General features: G+C 42.4%; 1 protein-coding gene across 1 annotated transcript; it reads left to right on the top strand.

Moving 5' to 3' along the window:
- The first annotated feature begins 11 nt into the window (after window positions 1-11).
- Window positions 12-1,560, top strand: LOC116790443 (proteoglycan 4-like). The gene is made up of 3 exons (XM_032695397.1): window positions 12-127; window positions 238-666; window positions 750-1,560. The coding sequence occupies exons 1-3, from the start codon at window positions 121-123 to the stop codon at window positions 1,439-1,441; spliced, it is 1,128 nt and encodes a 375-aa protein (XP_032551288.1). The 5' UTR covers window positions 12-120; the 3' UTR covers window positions 1,442-1,560.
- The last annotated feature ends 15,188 nt before the right edge of the window (window positions 1,561-16,748 follow it).

Here is a 16,748-nt window from a genome sequence, read left to right as displayed (position 1 = left end):
TGGGATTACCAACTCTGGCAATGGAATCCCCAGAACGCTGTTTGCCCCAAACAGTCACCCTGGTGACAGAACCCCCAGAATGCTGCCTGCCCCAAACAAACCCCAAACTGGCCAAGCACCATGGCAGGTACAGCAGCAGGCCCCAATTCCTCCCAAGAGTCCTGCCCTCCAGGTGTCCCCAACTAGCTACACCCCGCAATATCTCGCCTCATCACCCCTTTTTGCTTCCCCCAACAGAGAGGTTCCCTCTCCAGGTGACAGTGTTGAAGGTGGCCAGCGTGAGCTTCGCTGCCCTCGCCAGGCCAGCCCTGGGAGCTCCCTGGGAGCTGCCCTCTATCCCAGGGCTGCCACTGTACTCTGGGCCTGTCCAGCTCCACACCAGCACCCACCAGTTGGTCCCAGCCACCGTCAGGCAGGAGGTCCCAGGGCCTCTGGGGGCCCCGGGGCAGGTGGTGTCACTTTCCCCTGTGGTGCACTTTCCCTGGCCAGTGCAGCTGCCTCCCTGTCCTGCCTATGGTTGGGGACAGCAGCTGGTGACGGGGGTGCTTCTGCCCCACCAGCCAAGGGCTGTGGTCCAGGGAGAGCCCCTGTACCCCACGGGCTCTGGTGTGTTGTGTGCCCACCACCAACCTGCCCTGGCAGGCAGAACCACGATGGAGCCCAAAGGTGAGTTTGGGGGGTAGCAGAGCCCATGGGTAGGCAGTCTAGCTGAGGAAAACTTCAGTCTCTTGGGGTTCCATTTTCAACAGTGGTTACCACCCCTGCTCCAAGGAAGCCCACGGATCTGCCCGAGGAGGGACCAGCCACCAGCACAGAGGCCATTCCTGAGCAGGCAGGGGACACCACCAACCACCACCTGCTCGCCCAGCCTGAAACCCCAGCGGGTGAGGACACCATTGTCAATGCCCCCAACAGCCCCACCTTGAGTGACCTCCTGGACGACCTCTTTGAGTACCTGGCGGACAGTGGCTGCCCTGAGGAACAAGTGGAGGTGGCTCAAGAGGACAGCGACGACACCACCTTGGCCGCCAACGCCCCCAGCCTGACCGCTGAGGACCTCGATGAGCTCCTCGAGTTCTGTGAATGCCTGCTGGAAGACGACTGTCCCAAGGAGCCAGCAATGGAGGCACAGCAAAGGAACAGCGAGGATGCCGTACTCACCACCCCCAACTTGACCTCCTCCCTCAGCCCACTCCGTGACCCCCGGCCTCCCTTGCCCCGCATGGCCCAGCTGGGGGAGGAGACAATGCAGAAGCAGCCCCAGGTTGTTAAGAACCACTTGCAGCTGCCACCAGGCATCACCACCATCCAGGTGGACCCCAAAACAAGAGAGGTGGCAGCAGCCAGGCCCCGTGCTCGGCGCCAGCCAGCTCCTCCACGGAACAAGGGACCTTCCCCCAGGGCCACATCCCGGCCGAGAAAAAGACGACGACAGCGGTGACGCGGCACCCAGACCAGAAGACACCCTGAGCCAGTGACCTGCATCCAGGCCCCCAGGCCCAACCCTCTCCCACATCCCTCATTCTTCTTTAGTTTATTAAAGAGTGGTTTTGCAGTTCCCCTCTCTGTCTTGGGTCGTTTGGGCAGTGGGAGAGGGGCAGTACCTCGGTGCAGCCCCTGCCCACCCCATGGGGGGCCAGGCTGGGCTGGGCATGATCACCCAGAGGATGGCTCAGCATCGCCCCGGGTGCTGGGTGTCTGTGGGAGAACACAGAACTGTTGCAAAAAGTTGACTTACCTGTTATACCTAAGAGGCAGGTAGAAGGAATGGAGTATAGGCAACAGCAAGCCACATTCCCATCACTGGATAAATCCAGATTTTGTTTAGAGTAAGTGCTATAATAACCACTCCTCCCCAGTTAGGGACATTTCCAAGCTGACAGCAGACACCTAATTATTCTTTTAAGTCAATAAATTTCGAACAACAGAAATCAAGTGTCCACAAAGACAACACAGCAGCATGCTGCCCAAATAAGCAATGAGCTCCAGATATAATCTCTGCTCTCCAGGTGGACATTTTATTTTCTTCCAACTTATCTGATACACTGCAGGTAAGTTCCTGAGGTAGCCACATATGTTGCTGCAAAAAACCCCAAATGACCTCCAGCCTAGGAAGCCTATATTCCAGGACAGAGGCCACCAAATTTACAGACTGCTATTAAAGAATAGCAGTGCAACATCCACAGCAAATTATTTTGCTGGAAATGTGTCTTTATAATGCAGTAGTGAGAAAGCTTCTCCTGCAAATGTGCATCTATGATTGGATAATATATATTGTTATGGGCTTTAAGATTTTTTTTTAAATCTCTGAATAAAAGCACATTTTTCCTGTTACAAGAGCACTAAAAGGTCCATGGCAAGTTTACACACTGTAGGAACACTACTGTCCCTCTCAGGAATTGCACAAGGCATCTTTCTTTAACCTGTCTTGTCTCCTCATTCCCTCAAAAATACAAAAAGAGTATCAAAACATTTTGTCCCCAAAATGCACGTACCAAACACACTATGACATCTAGTTCATTATTCTGTTGCTTTCCAGGTAGAAAGCATTCAGACACTTTTAGAGGTTTATACTGCCTCTGATGAGAAGTTCATTTCTTATATGCCAGAATCTTTCCTAAATGAGAGGAAAGAAGATTAAAAACAGAAGAGTATTTAAGGGAAGCATTTCTGTGTGTGAGAACAGCAGCTGACTGTGAGGAACATCAGACCCTGTAGTGCCAACAAGACAGAGAAGCTGAGGTGGAACTCAAAGAAGAATCCAAAGTATCACTAAGAAACAGAACAGGAGTAACAGTAATTGCAATAGAACAGTGAATGCAAACAACTGCTAAAAGCTGTGCATGTTCTATAGACTTTTATTACATATATCTCTGAATTACCTCAATGACAGCAAACGTGCTGCACTGAGCATCAGAAAATACCATTCCTTCTTATTTTATTTGTTATTCCAGCTGTCCTTCCTCTTCCCCAGCAGCACAGAAACTAATGCTCTCTATCAGGCATTATTATTCAGAATATCATTGCATAAAGCACATAAACCACTTCTATTGCTGTTAATATCTTTATGTTCACTCTTAAATAAAATCTTATAATAATTAAAAGATTCATTTTCCATTGTTACGGTCTGTTTTCATCACCACCCTTCTTATTGTCATTTTTGGGTAGAAAAGACAAAGATTCTGTTCTCAAGTGCATTGGTCTCATCCCTAATAAAATTCAATTCTATCTTCATTAAAATTACATGAGAGTGAAGGAGGTCAAGACGTGGTGAGCTCCAATTGTTTCCTGAATGAAAAGTAATTTTGCAGTTATTGTCAAAATAAATTATACACAAGTATAATCAAAGTTAATTGAAGAACACTGCATGGTTTGAGCTCATTAAAATCCTCACAAACGCCTACATGAAACATACTGCTTGGTAGTTTAAAGAAAAAAGTGTCTTCTTTTACCTTGCAAAAGGCTATTAATCCAAGTGAGAATTCCTCAAAGCTAAATTAATAATACTCAGAGCAGCTTCTATGGTCCATAGAGGTAGCATGTGAATTAATCCCCCTCCTTGGAACACTGTGATATCAAACCTGTTGACGTAATCAATTCTGCATTTCAAATGAAATGCTGGTCACACACAAGCCACCAGCAGCTGCAGCACTCAGGGCTGCAGGATCTCACACATTGTAAGACCCCAGCCTTGGAGCCACAACCTCAACCAGGAGGTTTACTTTTAAAAATATACAAGGCTCCAAAATTTCACCCACCAAACTTTTGCAGAGCCTTCAGTGCTTTAATACCTTGAGGTAGTGGAAAGATAATTTGATGCACGTGTTTTCTCAGGAGACACTTCTACTTTCAAAATATGGGAGAAAATAAGGATCTTCACTAAAGTTCAAAAGGGTAACATGCAACCAAGATAGAGCACTTCACAAAGCTATTATTTAGCACACACTAATCCACACAACTTAGCAAAAACCAACCCACTCAGTTTTAAGTTATGCAAGATATTAAAGAAACAGATTAAAGAAAGAGATTAAGAGAAGAAAAAGGAGTAGAGAAGTAATTTTCAACTGCAAACCTATCTAAACCCTCAGAAATTTTCTCCTTTGTTACCTTCTCTTTGAATACTTTGTATCAAAACAATTAAATACATTTAGCCTGAATTTGTAGCAGTTTAATCTCCTGTGATTTTGAGAGACTAGACACACCTCTCCTCTTCCTGAAATCACTTACCTACCTGTTATGTAGAGGTTATGACCTCAGAGACAACAAGGGAGTCTTCTGAAATTAGCTGCCAGAAAATAAGCAGGTTTGGGATTATATTTATATAGCCATTAACTTTCTTACCAGGTACAGGATGATCCCAACACTACCAAAAAGCAAGCACAGGGGACCTCATCACCGAGTACAACAGTGAGCACACACAGGGTACAATAAAAACTGCGTTCAGACTTCCTTTAGTAACGCAGATGTGAACCAAGAGGCCATAATCTGACCACTAGGTATTATTTAAGCCTTATTACCTCTCCTTAGATATGGGCTTTTAAAAACAGGTAGTGTTTCCAAAGAGCTTTAAACATCAGCACCTATTTTCAACAGGCCCATACAGCTCTTTACTGGTACACACTGAGCAGTGTAATCCTGCTGAAAACATTCAGGAGCAGCCACAACCAAAAGAGTGGCTGAGTACTTATCACAGCCTGCCTGATTTTGCCCCAAGTGCCTACAGCTTTACCAGGTCCTGACCTTCTGCAGGTGTTCCCACTCAGTAACTATGCAAAATAAAAAGAGAGGTTTTGCAATATAGTGACCAGAGCTCACCTGTGGCTGCATGTCACAGTCAAGGAGTTGACTCAATCCGATTTCTGAAGCATAAAAATATCATTTTCTAAAACAGTGTACCAGAACATAAAGGGAAAAATAAGAATACAAACCAAAAAACATCGTTTCCTTTAAAAATACCAAAGTAAAGAAGCTTTGGTTTGGAGCAGTCCCTCTACAAGAATCTTTTTCATAATAAATATGCCATATATAAACATTGCTTTAGCCGAAGAGCCAACACTTCAAGCCTCTCACCCCCTGCAGTTACCTCCAGCAGTATAATTAATACTTGATCATGGCCATGGTTTTCATAGACAATGATGCCTAGTGTGCTTTTGCTGAGATAGAAATAAATTATCCATTCTCGCTTTATAAATGAAGAACTGCTCTTCCAAATTATTAGGAATTTGAGTAATTACACTGAACCCAAATATGGATATTTGCAAAACTGAGCCTTCATTTATATTGATTTTTCTTCATCCACAAGGAATTAAGCCAAGGAAGCAAGCCTGTAAAGTCTGTTTTATGGAACACGGAAAATAAATAAGTAATTAAAATAAAATCAAATATTCCATACAGCTCCAGTTGACACTGTCAACTCTGTTCTCAGCACACGAAACATATTGATTAACTGCCTTTTACACACATCTCCAAATTAATACCAATATTAGCTCATTGCACTAACTTGTGGAAAAAAGGTGCTCTTTGCTTATACTGCAGTTTAAGAACTGTGGCACAACACCCGAATATGAAAGATACTTCTCCTTTTATTCTAGCAAGCAAAGTGTTTCCTGAACCTGCAGTGACACAGGACACAGTGAGCAGAGGGAAGGCTTTAGTCAGGGGCAGGATTTCCCTTCCTTTGCATCCTCACTCACAAGGCTCCCAACAGGGTGTTTCACCTGTCCCAGCCCTGAAGGAAAACTTACCGTGTGGAGAACACCAATGTTATTCCACTGGCCACCTGGAGAAATAACTACTCACCAGTATAAATGGGGTGGCTTGAGGGTTTCCGTTTGTTTGTGCTGGAACAGCACACCAGATTTCTTTAAGAGAGGGCACAGATTACACAATTCACAATGGACAAAGGGCAAGAGACACTAAGAAAAATTATTGACCGCTACAGTGAAGAAAAGGACCATGTTCAGGTTGGAGCAGGCAGCGGGTAGGCAAAAAACAGAAAGAAAATGAGACCTTTAATAGCTCACCCCAGAGTGTTTATCATACCAGAACAAGGAGAGATTGGCATACTATAGAAATGTGAGTAGTCAGAAAAAAAAAATAGGTGAAAAAAAACTCTCTTGGAAATGCTTTGTAGTATAGTCTGGTCTCACAGCAGTGAATATAAAAGTGGCTTGCTATGTATGTGTTGTGATTTCTAAATCCAAGTAAAGAGACTTTTCTCTACAGTACCACGTTAATCCTTTTTGGTTTTGGTAATTCTTTGCCATATCCAGCAATATTTCTCTCAAGTTCTGATGAATCTCAGATAATGCTCTTTGTGTTTTATCACAGAGCCCACTACATTAGGCCATACTGAATATTCTGTGTTTAATGAGTATTTTAATACAGGCCCAAGTACTTTTTTATGGCCAGTTAAAGCATGGCTGGTAACTTTGAGGCTGGACATTGAAATATTATGGGGATTCACGAAGAAAACCTTCAGGCATGTGGCAATGAATTGCATACTGGGAATAACCAAGTCATGTTGGCTTCTCACTGCAAAATAATGCCAGCCAAGAGCAAGCACAGTGAATTCAAGGAGGTCTTTTTGCCATACTTAGGGTTGTTGTTTTTTAAAAAGTTATTTCTTTTCAAATGAATCCTCATACATTATGAAATGAGAATTTATCCACACCACAAGAAAACAGACAGGTTAGCCTGATTATACATAGAACTTTTCCAGTCTGTATGTACAATTCTATATTAGTCAACAAGTCACCTGGGCCTTTTTTTAATGTATTTCTCCCTTTATCAAAAATACAGAAAAATCAAATAGATGAACAACATTGCTTCACACCAATCATTGCATTTAATTGCATCTTGGTGCCATGTAGTATTTCAAAGATTTTTAGGAAGTCAGCAAGCCCATGTCCTTGTAGCAAGTTTTATTTCTGGAGGTTTATAGTTGTTTAAATTTTAGAAAGAAGCATTTCTTCCACAGCTAATAAATCAATTTTGATTCAGCACAAAACAAGTTAATATGCTTATTCTTCAAAAGCATTTTGGCAACTCTGTTAATAAGAACATGTATGTTAATTCCAGTAGTTATTCTTTATAAACAATTTATGCTGGTTTTGCCTTTGAAACATTCATGACATTTTCCTTGTACCAAAAAACCTGTTTTTTTTCATTAGTAAGAGAGCAACTCTCAGGTCTAATTTTCTTCCTGCATTTGTTGTTCTTTTGGCTTGGGGTTCTTTTGTGTTTTGTCTCGGGTTTATTTCTTTAATTGTTGTTGAAAATTAACATAGTACCTGCTTTCCAGCAGTCTATCAGGTCTTTGAGTTTTTCAGTATTTTTTCAGAAGTACAAAGGTTCAGTTATTTCATTTATTAGTGTTCATATATTCAGATTTCTAGTCTCATCAGTAAATTCGTGTTTTGCAAGTCTTCAAGTATTTGCACATTTTCTTTTCCCCAGTATTTTAAAGATCCCTTTGTTTTACCAAGGCTTTATTTTCCTGTAAACAGAGGTGTTAAAGATATATATCTCAAATTACTACATAGTATCTCAGCTATTTGGAAAGAATGTTAATTGTATCTCTCCTGAGCTGTTACATTGATATCCTGTTTCCCCCGACCAGTATGGCAGTATAAAAAGACAGGATAGAGACTTTATCCTCTGTAAAGTTTCTGACTAGCATTAATCACAAAAAAGTTGACATGGGATGTAACATATATAGCATTGATCTTGAAAAAAACTCATGAAATCTAAAAAAGCTCATATCTTGCTGCAGCAATATACTGCGAATAGAAAGGGATAATGCTTGCAGTTGGTCCCAAAGTAGGTATTCCTTCCTCTTTTCTGCTGCCTTCCATCTTCTCAGTGATCAGAGACACTATGCCAGCGAAGAAAAAGGAAAATGTCATATTTAACATTGAAATATCATTATGACAATTAAAGTTTTAGGCACTACATTGGTTACAAAATCCTGTGTGCGTTTGGTTGAAGGATGCTGCCTGCTCAGTAGGTGATGAGTTTTCATCCAGTGCTTTTAGTTCCTTCCAAATTTCCAGCACTGTGTGAACACAGCCTCTCCTGGGGCAGGAAGCCTTTCATCTGTTCTTCTGCATCAGCCTTTAAACACTCTGCGGCCTGAGCAGCACACAAAACTCCAGAATTACAGCTTTTTGCAGATTAATATCTCAGTGCAAGCTTGCTTTCCATTTGCTCTTGGCTGCTGCCTCACTGAGAGCCCTGACTGGAAGCACAGGCCCTCCCTTGTCTGCTCAGGGCTGATATGTTTGCTACTACACACCAGGTCAATCTGCACGAGGCAGTGGTTTTGCCCTAAGGACAGCCAGCCTTCTCCATTATAACAGCGAGGAACTAAATGATAACACAATTCTCCTCTCAGCCTCTTCTCAATCTCACCAAGGTGTCTTCACCCCCATCTCCCCTTACAACAGCCAGATGTGTTCCTCACCTTCGTGGACCCCTCCAAGGCACATATGGAGAACATGCCTGTGTTCCTCCTGCTGCCATTTCCAGCCTCTGCTCCTGCTCCTTTTTACTCCATCTCTGCTCAGAGGGGCAATCAAACAGACCTTTTTGCTCGGAAACCCCTTGATTCTTCCCCCGCAGCCTTCCCTTCTGAATTTCAGCCTGATCCTTCCTGTCCTTCATAATCCCTCACTTCCACAAGCACTGACATCTGTGTCAGCCTAGTGCAGCCTCTAGAGTGACACCAACAATAAGTAAATAACAGAGAGGCTTATTCTGTGACAGCTTTTGTCCTTTCTCCTACCTGTGACTCTGGGCACCACATGCAAGATCCAGGGAAACCCAGGAAGAAGAAGGCAGGCTCTTGGATTGTTACACAGAACAACCCCTCTGCCTTAATTAAAAACACTAAGGTCAACACATATTCCCTGGACTGACTAAAGTAACCCTGCTCCTTTAAGCTCTGTGCATTTAAAGAAATAAGATGCTTCTTGTCAAGTTCACTACAACAACCCATTGACTCAAGTGGGAAATAGCATTGCTGAAGGACAACCTTCCCCATCCATTCCCACTGCTGTGCACTGCTCAGGGCTGTATTGCACTCAGAGACCTTAGAATACTACAGATCATTCATTCATTTCTAGGAAAATTATATAGGAGCATTCTGAACAAATGGAAATTTGGGAGGTTAAGCAGGTATAGATTTGTAGAGTTAACTCCTGACCCCATTCACGTTAATGAAAAATTCCCACTGCTTAAAATGAGAAAACACTTCATGCATAGGATCTGTGACTTTGGATCTGCCTGCAGAAGATCTTGATATTTACTTCTCTGTTTATTTTGCCTGTGCTGCAGTGGGAACTGATGCAGCTGGCACACTGGGAAGCAAGGAGAAGGGCTCACAGGAAAATAAACTCACTCTTTCCAGATCATCAGAGGTATTAGAAAACTTCAGAATGAAGGAATAGATTTGCCCTAGGTGGGTGGCCTTTCTTTCCTCCCCATATTTGGATTATGATCACTTTTTCTCATACAGGATATACCTGTATGTACAGAACCTGCAACGATGTGTCTGTATTTCAAGCTTGAAGTCAAATATTCCACCTCTGTGTGAGTCATCCACACGACATGCTGATTTTCTGAGCCACAGATTAACTGTTGCATATGATAAGAGAGAAGTAGGGAACCAGAAGCTCTGATGTCTCCCTTGGATTCCCTCCCACCTTCTCAGCATAGCCAGTTCTTGTGATTCAGAGAAAATGAATTTTACTGAAAATTAGTAAGCCAGAGCATAAAAAGAAAGCAAATGAAGTTATTGTTACACTAGACCGACTAACACTGAACCCTGTTAATCAAATCAAGGTTTGAACTAAAGCCATAACCAACTGATGAATTAACAGTAAGATGGACTGGAGTTTACATTTGATCAAATCAACAGGGAATGAGTAAAATGGAAATTCTAACAGACCTGGCATTTGAAAACACCCACTAAAAAAAACAAGCTCGTGAGCTTGGCCAGCTCGTTCCTCTGAGGCAAGGCCCAGTTCCTTCAGGGCTGTGACAACTTTGAGGACACAGGTCCTGTCACTGGGCTTTGGACTTGTTCAGTGATCTCATGAGCCTTTACTTGCTTATGCTTTCCACCTGTGAACATTCACAGAATATTGCCTGAGTGTTCCTGTATTCATTTTACCAGCAAAAATTTCTTTAACTCAATAAAAGAATCTAAGCACTTGGGAGTTCAGTTATTTATAGGGCTGTTAATGTAACCCTTCAATTAAAGAAAACATTAAGAGTGTCTCAGAGAAAAGTATAATTTTAAGCAAAAATTTTCAGTCAAAACAAGTCTGAAATATATTTAAAAATAAGCATTAAGTGACACCTTTCAAGTCACACTTTGAAAAGCAATACATTATTTGCCTTCTAGCACCTCTATGTTTAAATGTGTGCTATTGCAATTTTTTTCCTGTGATTTCATTTTTTTCAGTCAATGAGGTCCTGAACTACTTTTAATTAAAATCTAGTTTTCAGCTAATTACAGGATTCTAGGAAGTGGACCATTAAGAGAAAGCTCTAAATAGTCTAAGACCTGTATTAAAATAATAAAAGTGGACAATAATGAAACTTCCAGTTTATTTGGCTGTCTTTCACCTCCCTCGCTTCTCCAGCACTGATATTTCCAGGTTTTCAATTCAGGTTTTATTAGAATCCTTTTGGAACCTTGATCCTTATATTTTCAAGGAATGTTATCTAATATTAGTGCAATTACTCAAATCAACATCTCCTGCCAGCAAGCATTCAGAATTTCAATATAACTCCTAATTAGAATTCATGAAGTCTTTAAGTTAAAAGTTAAGCACAGGGCAAGGTTCTCGCTGACAAAAATATTTACTATGAGAGTAATTCATAGGGTATCATAGGGTAGGACAACTGTAGTATTTTGTAAACATCAGGATTGGGCAAGAAAACTTCCCTGATATTACAGAGTTCTAGCTGTAAATGACCATTAAAACTGTTGTATAACTGTTATATAAAGACAGGGTGGAAATTCTTATTGCCAAATTCTTAGCATGGCAGATGCCTTCTTGTACTATATATTCATTGTACAGGGATACATTCTAGTGATGAACATTTCAATATAATTCCTAGACTGCAATCAACCTTTGCTGCAGATAAATGCAAATGCATGGACATACAATAAAACTGTTATCACAACAGTGCTGCCCAATTTTTCACTATGCAGTCCACTTTGGGAACCTTCCACTGGATTGACAGCTCACATCCTCTTTATCTTAATTTTTGAATTTTGCAATCTAGGGACTGTTATCAAGAGGCCAAGTACTTTCTGACTGCAATGACAAGAGAGACACTAGGAAAGCTGACCAGGGTTATGAGCAACTATTGCAAAATGCCTATGTAAGGTAGGCCCCTCCTGTGGTGCTGGGCCCCACATTGTACCTGCACACTTCTGGTTTGTCCACCGAGACCACGAGTGGCAGTAAGTTACAGGGTGCAGCCTGCAAGACTTCTTCCTACAAGGCAAAAGCACTACTTGGAAGCAGGGGATGAGGAAAAGGAAAGGGAACAATTAAGGTGCCTTTAAAGCAATGCTTAACGGTGAATTAAATGGTGCTGGGGTAAGCAATGAAACTAAGTGACTTTCCCTTAATAAAAAATAACCACACACGATGACAAAGCTTCACAACTAAAGTGTTTTACCCCAAAGCTCACAGAGTAACTGTTGCACAGAACTGAAGGTTTTCACCTAGCTAAGGAACTGCCAGGAAGATGAACACTGGGAAGTACATGGTGGAAGGTCACCACACCCTGTGCAACACAGCCCTGGTGTGTGAACAGGTTTGAAAATGCACGTGAGTAGAGCAGTGAGTGACACAGCCTACAGATATCACTGGAGTATCAGCTCCTGGGATCAGGCTGAGTAACACAAGCACCATAACCCTGCAATAGAGTGAGTGTGGGAAGGAGGAACAGTTGAAATTCATCATAGATAAATGCAGTATTGTGCACGCAAAGAAATATAATCTAAAATTTATGCACATAATGGTAGATTCAGAGATACTGGAGTTAGAATATGCTGCTCCATGAGAACATGAGCACAACGCTCTGCAAAGGTCATAAAAAGGGAATTGAGTGCTCCAAGTGATTAGGAAAGGAGCAGAAGAGAACAGGGAAAACATTGTGATTCCTCATATCAATATGCAGTGCACCTACATCCTGAGTGCTGCTTGCAATTCCAAAGCAGCTCTCTGCAACACCGTACCATGGATTGGGAAAGGGCACGGGGCAAGCAACAAGTCCAATCAAAGGCATGGAATGGATTTCATATGAAGAAAAACTGAACAGACAAACTTTTCCACCTCAGGAAAAAGCTGACCAACTATATGCTAACAACTTTTAAATTACCAACAGAAGCGTTCGCTCTCTTTTCAAAGAATGAGACATTATACAATAAAAAAATTTTTAAATCACAGGATTAAAACACAGGAAAAAAATTCTCTGTACTGTGCAGAGTGAAGCTGCAAAGCTCTATGCCACAGGGCATTGTGGCTGTCAAAAACTGACAGGGCTTCAAAATTAAGTTAAAGAAAGGAAAATCCATTGAAGCCTATTGAGTACAGCGACACAATATTTGGTTCAGAAGTGCCCAAAGTGCAGATTGTCAGGAGATAATCCAGGATTTTAAGGAATCATCACTACATGGTTTCCCTATTCTTCCACACTGCTTTGCCAGCATTGAAAAGAGGTTAACAGGCTACAGGCCTTTGGGTTAAACCAGCAGAGAGGTGGGAACATTATTATAATGACTTACACATCTTTCAAGAGCCAGTAAAAACCCCGTGCAGGTCCAGTGGGTTCAGTTTTCTGCACCAATCTTTTCTTATTCTGTACATGTAGATCAAAGACCTCTGCTTCTTATTTCAGGGCCTGGCTCCTGGCAGCACATGGAAGAAGCAAATCGTGTGGGTCATCTCTCTCATCAGGAGAGTCAGTGGAGTTCAGAATCTGTGATAATTTGTATTATTTTTAACTTAGTCTTCCCTTGTTCTCCTTTTCTTTTACCATCGTACTTTTAAAAGAGGTGCTTGAAAGGAAGGGAGAATTATGCTTTTATTCCATAAGTCAGACTATCCCCTTCCCTTTCAAGTATCATATAAATTTTATCTTTTCATTATGGTCTTAACTCACCGGGCTCCAAAGGACTCCAAAGTACTGCTCCATTGTCAGGTAAGATGACAGCATCCTACCCACCCTTAATGCAAGGAGCAGAGTGTATTGCAGCACTTGGATGTCAGGGCACAGCACTCTCCCTCCCGCTGTTTTGATTTTCCCCAGTAATTTGTGTGGGATTCCACTTCAGCTTCAGCGTGAGAGGCAAACGTCGTGACTTTCAGTGTTCTCAGCAGTGACCTTCCACAGAATAAATAGAAGGAGAAGGAATTTATAGGCCCTGTCTACACTGCTGGGCATTGGCACTCCTGGGATACCTCACACATACAAATATTTCACTTTGAAGTAGGGATATGCCAACCTGTTGAGTCACTAAACCAGAGATGAGAACATGAAACATGCAGCTATAGCTACACAATGTGAGGGCTTCACATCCTTCAGTGATGTCCAGTGTTACAGGTTTGCAAGTAATTAAAGAAAGGAAGGAAGTAATTATTGAAAGGAGGGAATGAGAGAAGCTGTACTGAAAATTACTTATTCCTTGGGGTGATAAAATTTCCTTTCGATCTGCTTAACAACTCCATTTCCTACTACAAACTATGGTGCAATAAATCTGTTTAATTTTGCAAGATTTTTTATTGTGGTGAAGTCTTATTGAAACTTACACCCACCACCCTGGTGATACGAAATCAGGGTACACCTCATTTTTGCATTGTAACATGAGAAAAGAAAGATCAGGGAAATTTTACCGAGGAAACCAATTGTTGAAGCCACTAGATGTGGAGAAAGCAGCAAAAGTATTAAGATCTCTCCCACTCAGTGTGAGATCTGGGGATAGAACTCGAGTTTGCCCATGCTGAGACTGCGACACCTCTAAGTTTTCCACCAAAAAAAAGAATGCATTTGTATAGCTTCTTTTTTAACTGAAAAAGAAGTATTCATTAAGGAAAAAGAGTTTTTTGTGCATTCAGTGTGCTAGCTCAGCCAGGGAGGGGGCAGGCTAGGCAGAAATAACAATGTGAATAAACAAAATGAAAGAATAAGCATGGCAGATGTGAGTGCCCAGAACAATCACTCCACTGCATGTGCTGCTTGGGAAGAGACGACTCTGGAGGGGAAGCACTGCCCAAAGTCTACAGAACACACAGTGTGTCATCAGCCCATCTGTTTGAACAAGAAAGTTATTCTTTCTAAACAGGTTTTAGGTGGAACTCGATGCCAATGCAGGCTGTGTACAAAGCTGTACATGTCAGGTTTATGGGTTACCTTGACACCGGCACAGAGGGTGCCTCGCTGACATCGGGGGTTGTTTATGCATATGGCAACAGCAACCAACTACTCAATTCTTGAATACAGGAGAAATGTACTCCATTGGAAGCAATTCTGAATAGAATAGAAATTATGGCACTGGTGTGGTATTACAGTAGGGATCTCCAGTGTGAGTTAGATGCTAGAACTCTCCACAGTTTGTGAAAGAGCTACGATACTGCTTTTCTTCTGCAGTGCTGAAGCCCCTACTTGACTCACAGCACAAACACTGCAGAAGGTCAGAGGAGGCTATTTGTGTGTTCATGAGCAGGTAATAAAGATGTAAAAGCTCTGCTGAAACCACGAGGGTGAACAGATGTAACTGCAAGTACCCTTCTCCTGCACTTATGTAGGGGATCAGCTACTACGAAGAAGCTGTGGTTTGGGCTTTGTACAGAGGTTCCAGTTAAGGTGTTTTGCTGTTTGTTTTTTTTTAAGCCTTGAAACAACAAAAATCTTCAGGAAAGAAAAGACAGACAGGCAGAAGAAAATATATACATTACCACACCTTCTGTGTAGGAGTCTGCAGACACAAAAACTGCTCTCTGCACACATCAGAACAGAAGCCCACGGTGAGCAATGTAGGTGTGTTGGATCTGTTTGGATAAGGATGAGCAGCAGGAGTCCCCAGGTACTGCACTTAAGAAAGCCTGCTGCCAGCCTCTGTAATTCTTCCTCTCACACACTGTCACACTAAGCAGCTAACTGTGATAACAGTTACTATTTGGAAATACACATCATTCAAAAAATTATTTTTACTTGCTTAAAAAATCTTTTCCATAGCATGAGATTTCAATCTCACGTGAGACTACAGTCCTGTCTCCAAATTATTATAAATCACTGGGGTGAAAAAAAAAAAACCATACAAGAGCTTTGGGATTTTTTTCCCTGAAAATCTAAAAAGAAATCAGACCACATTTAATGGAATTAATAATCAGTTCTCTCCCTAAACCTTATTACTCCTTCTGAGGAAACTCCAGCTTTCCTCATACAACTTTTAAGTGAGCAGATGAAAAGAAGACACAGAAGAGGAGAAAACAAAATTACTGAGAAAACAAACTTACACCCTCTCCACATTTTTCCTCACAGCTGAGCTCAGCTGCAGTGTCAGTAAACTTCAGCAACAGCCAGGCTGTAAATACTGACTTAGTTTATCTGCCAGTGTACATCAGTGAAGCTCCAGTGACTGTTATTTGCAGCAGATCGTGATCAAGTTTGTTCAGCCAGGTTTAGGCCTCTTAAAAGGTCAACTAATGAAGAGTTTCCCAAAGTCCTTCAGTAAAGGAGTGAAATCAAGACTTTCAGGACCTCTAAATGTAAGATACACAAGATACTTCAGAAAAAACAGGAACTTTTCTCAGTGCTGGTTAATTAAGCCAAAACTATACCATACTGTTTCAACTTCAGCAAACTGAATCACATGAGAGAGAACCACACTGCACTCAGCAGCAGCTGTTGCCTGTAAGTAATCTTTATCTACAGACCATAAGCTAACAGTGTGGCCAAAGAAAAAATATTTGTATAAAAATGAGGTTACTTCCACTATTACCTACAAAAAAAAATGGATGTACATAGAATCATAGAATATGCTGGATTGGAAGGGACCCATCAGAGTCATCAAGCCCAACTCCTGGCCTTCACAGGGGCTCCTGGCCTCCACTCCAGGACACCACAACAATCCCACCACATGCCTGAGAGTGCTGACCAAATGCTTCTTGAGCTCTGTCGGGCTTGGTGCTGTGACAGCTTCCCAGGGGAGCCTGTTCCACTGCTCAACCACCCTCTGGGTGAAAAACCTTTTCCTGTTATCTAACCTGACTCAGTTTCATGCTGTTTCCTTGAGTCCTTTCACTGGTCAGGAGAGGGAAGAGATCAGTACCTGCTGCTCCACTGCCCCTCATGAGGATGTTGAAGATCACAATGATGTCTCCCCTCAGCCTGCTCTTCTCCAGGCTGAACAGACCAAGTGTCCTCAGCCACTTCTCATAAGGTTTCCCCTACAGACCCTTCAGGATCCTCAGGGTCTTCTTTTGGACACTCTCTAATGGCTTAATGTCTTTTTTATCTTGTGGTGCCCCAAACTGCCCCTAGAACTCAAGGTGAGGGTGGCCCAGGGCAGAGTAGAGCAGGACAATCCCCTCCCTGATGCCCCCAGGACAGGCATGTCCCTCCTGGCTGCCAGGGCACTGCTGACTCAGGGCCAACTGCCCACCCACCAGCACCCCCAGGGCCCTTCCCCAGCACTGCTTTCCAGCATCTCATTCCCAGTC

This window comes from Chiroxiphia lanceolata, chromosome 8 (assembly GCF_009829145.1).
Source record: "Chiroxiphia lanceolata isolate bChiLan1 chromosome 8, bChiLan1.pri, whole genome shotgun sequence".
NCBI lineage: Eukaryota > Metazoa > Chordata > Aves > Passeriformes > Pipridae > Chiroxiphia > Chiroxiphia lanceolata.
Note: the sequence above shows the minus strand (reverse complement) of the source record. Positions and strands in the feature narration are given on the sequence as shown.

Excerpts from the sequence above, each read along its gene's own strand:
- LOC116790443 (XM_032695397.1), top strand. Across the intron at positions 667-749 it reads AACCACGATGGAGCCCAAAG|TGGTTACCACCCCTGCTCCA; the intron begins GTGAGTTTGGGG and ends CATTTTCAACAG.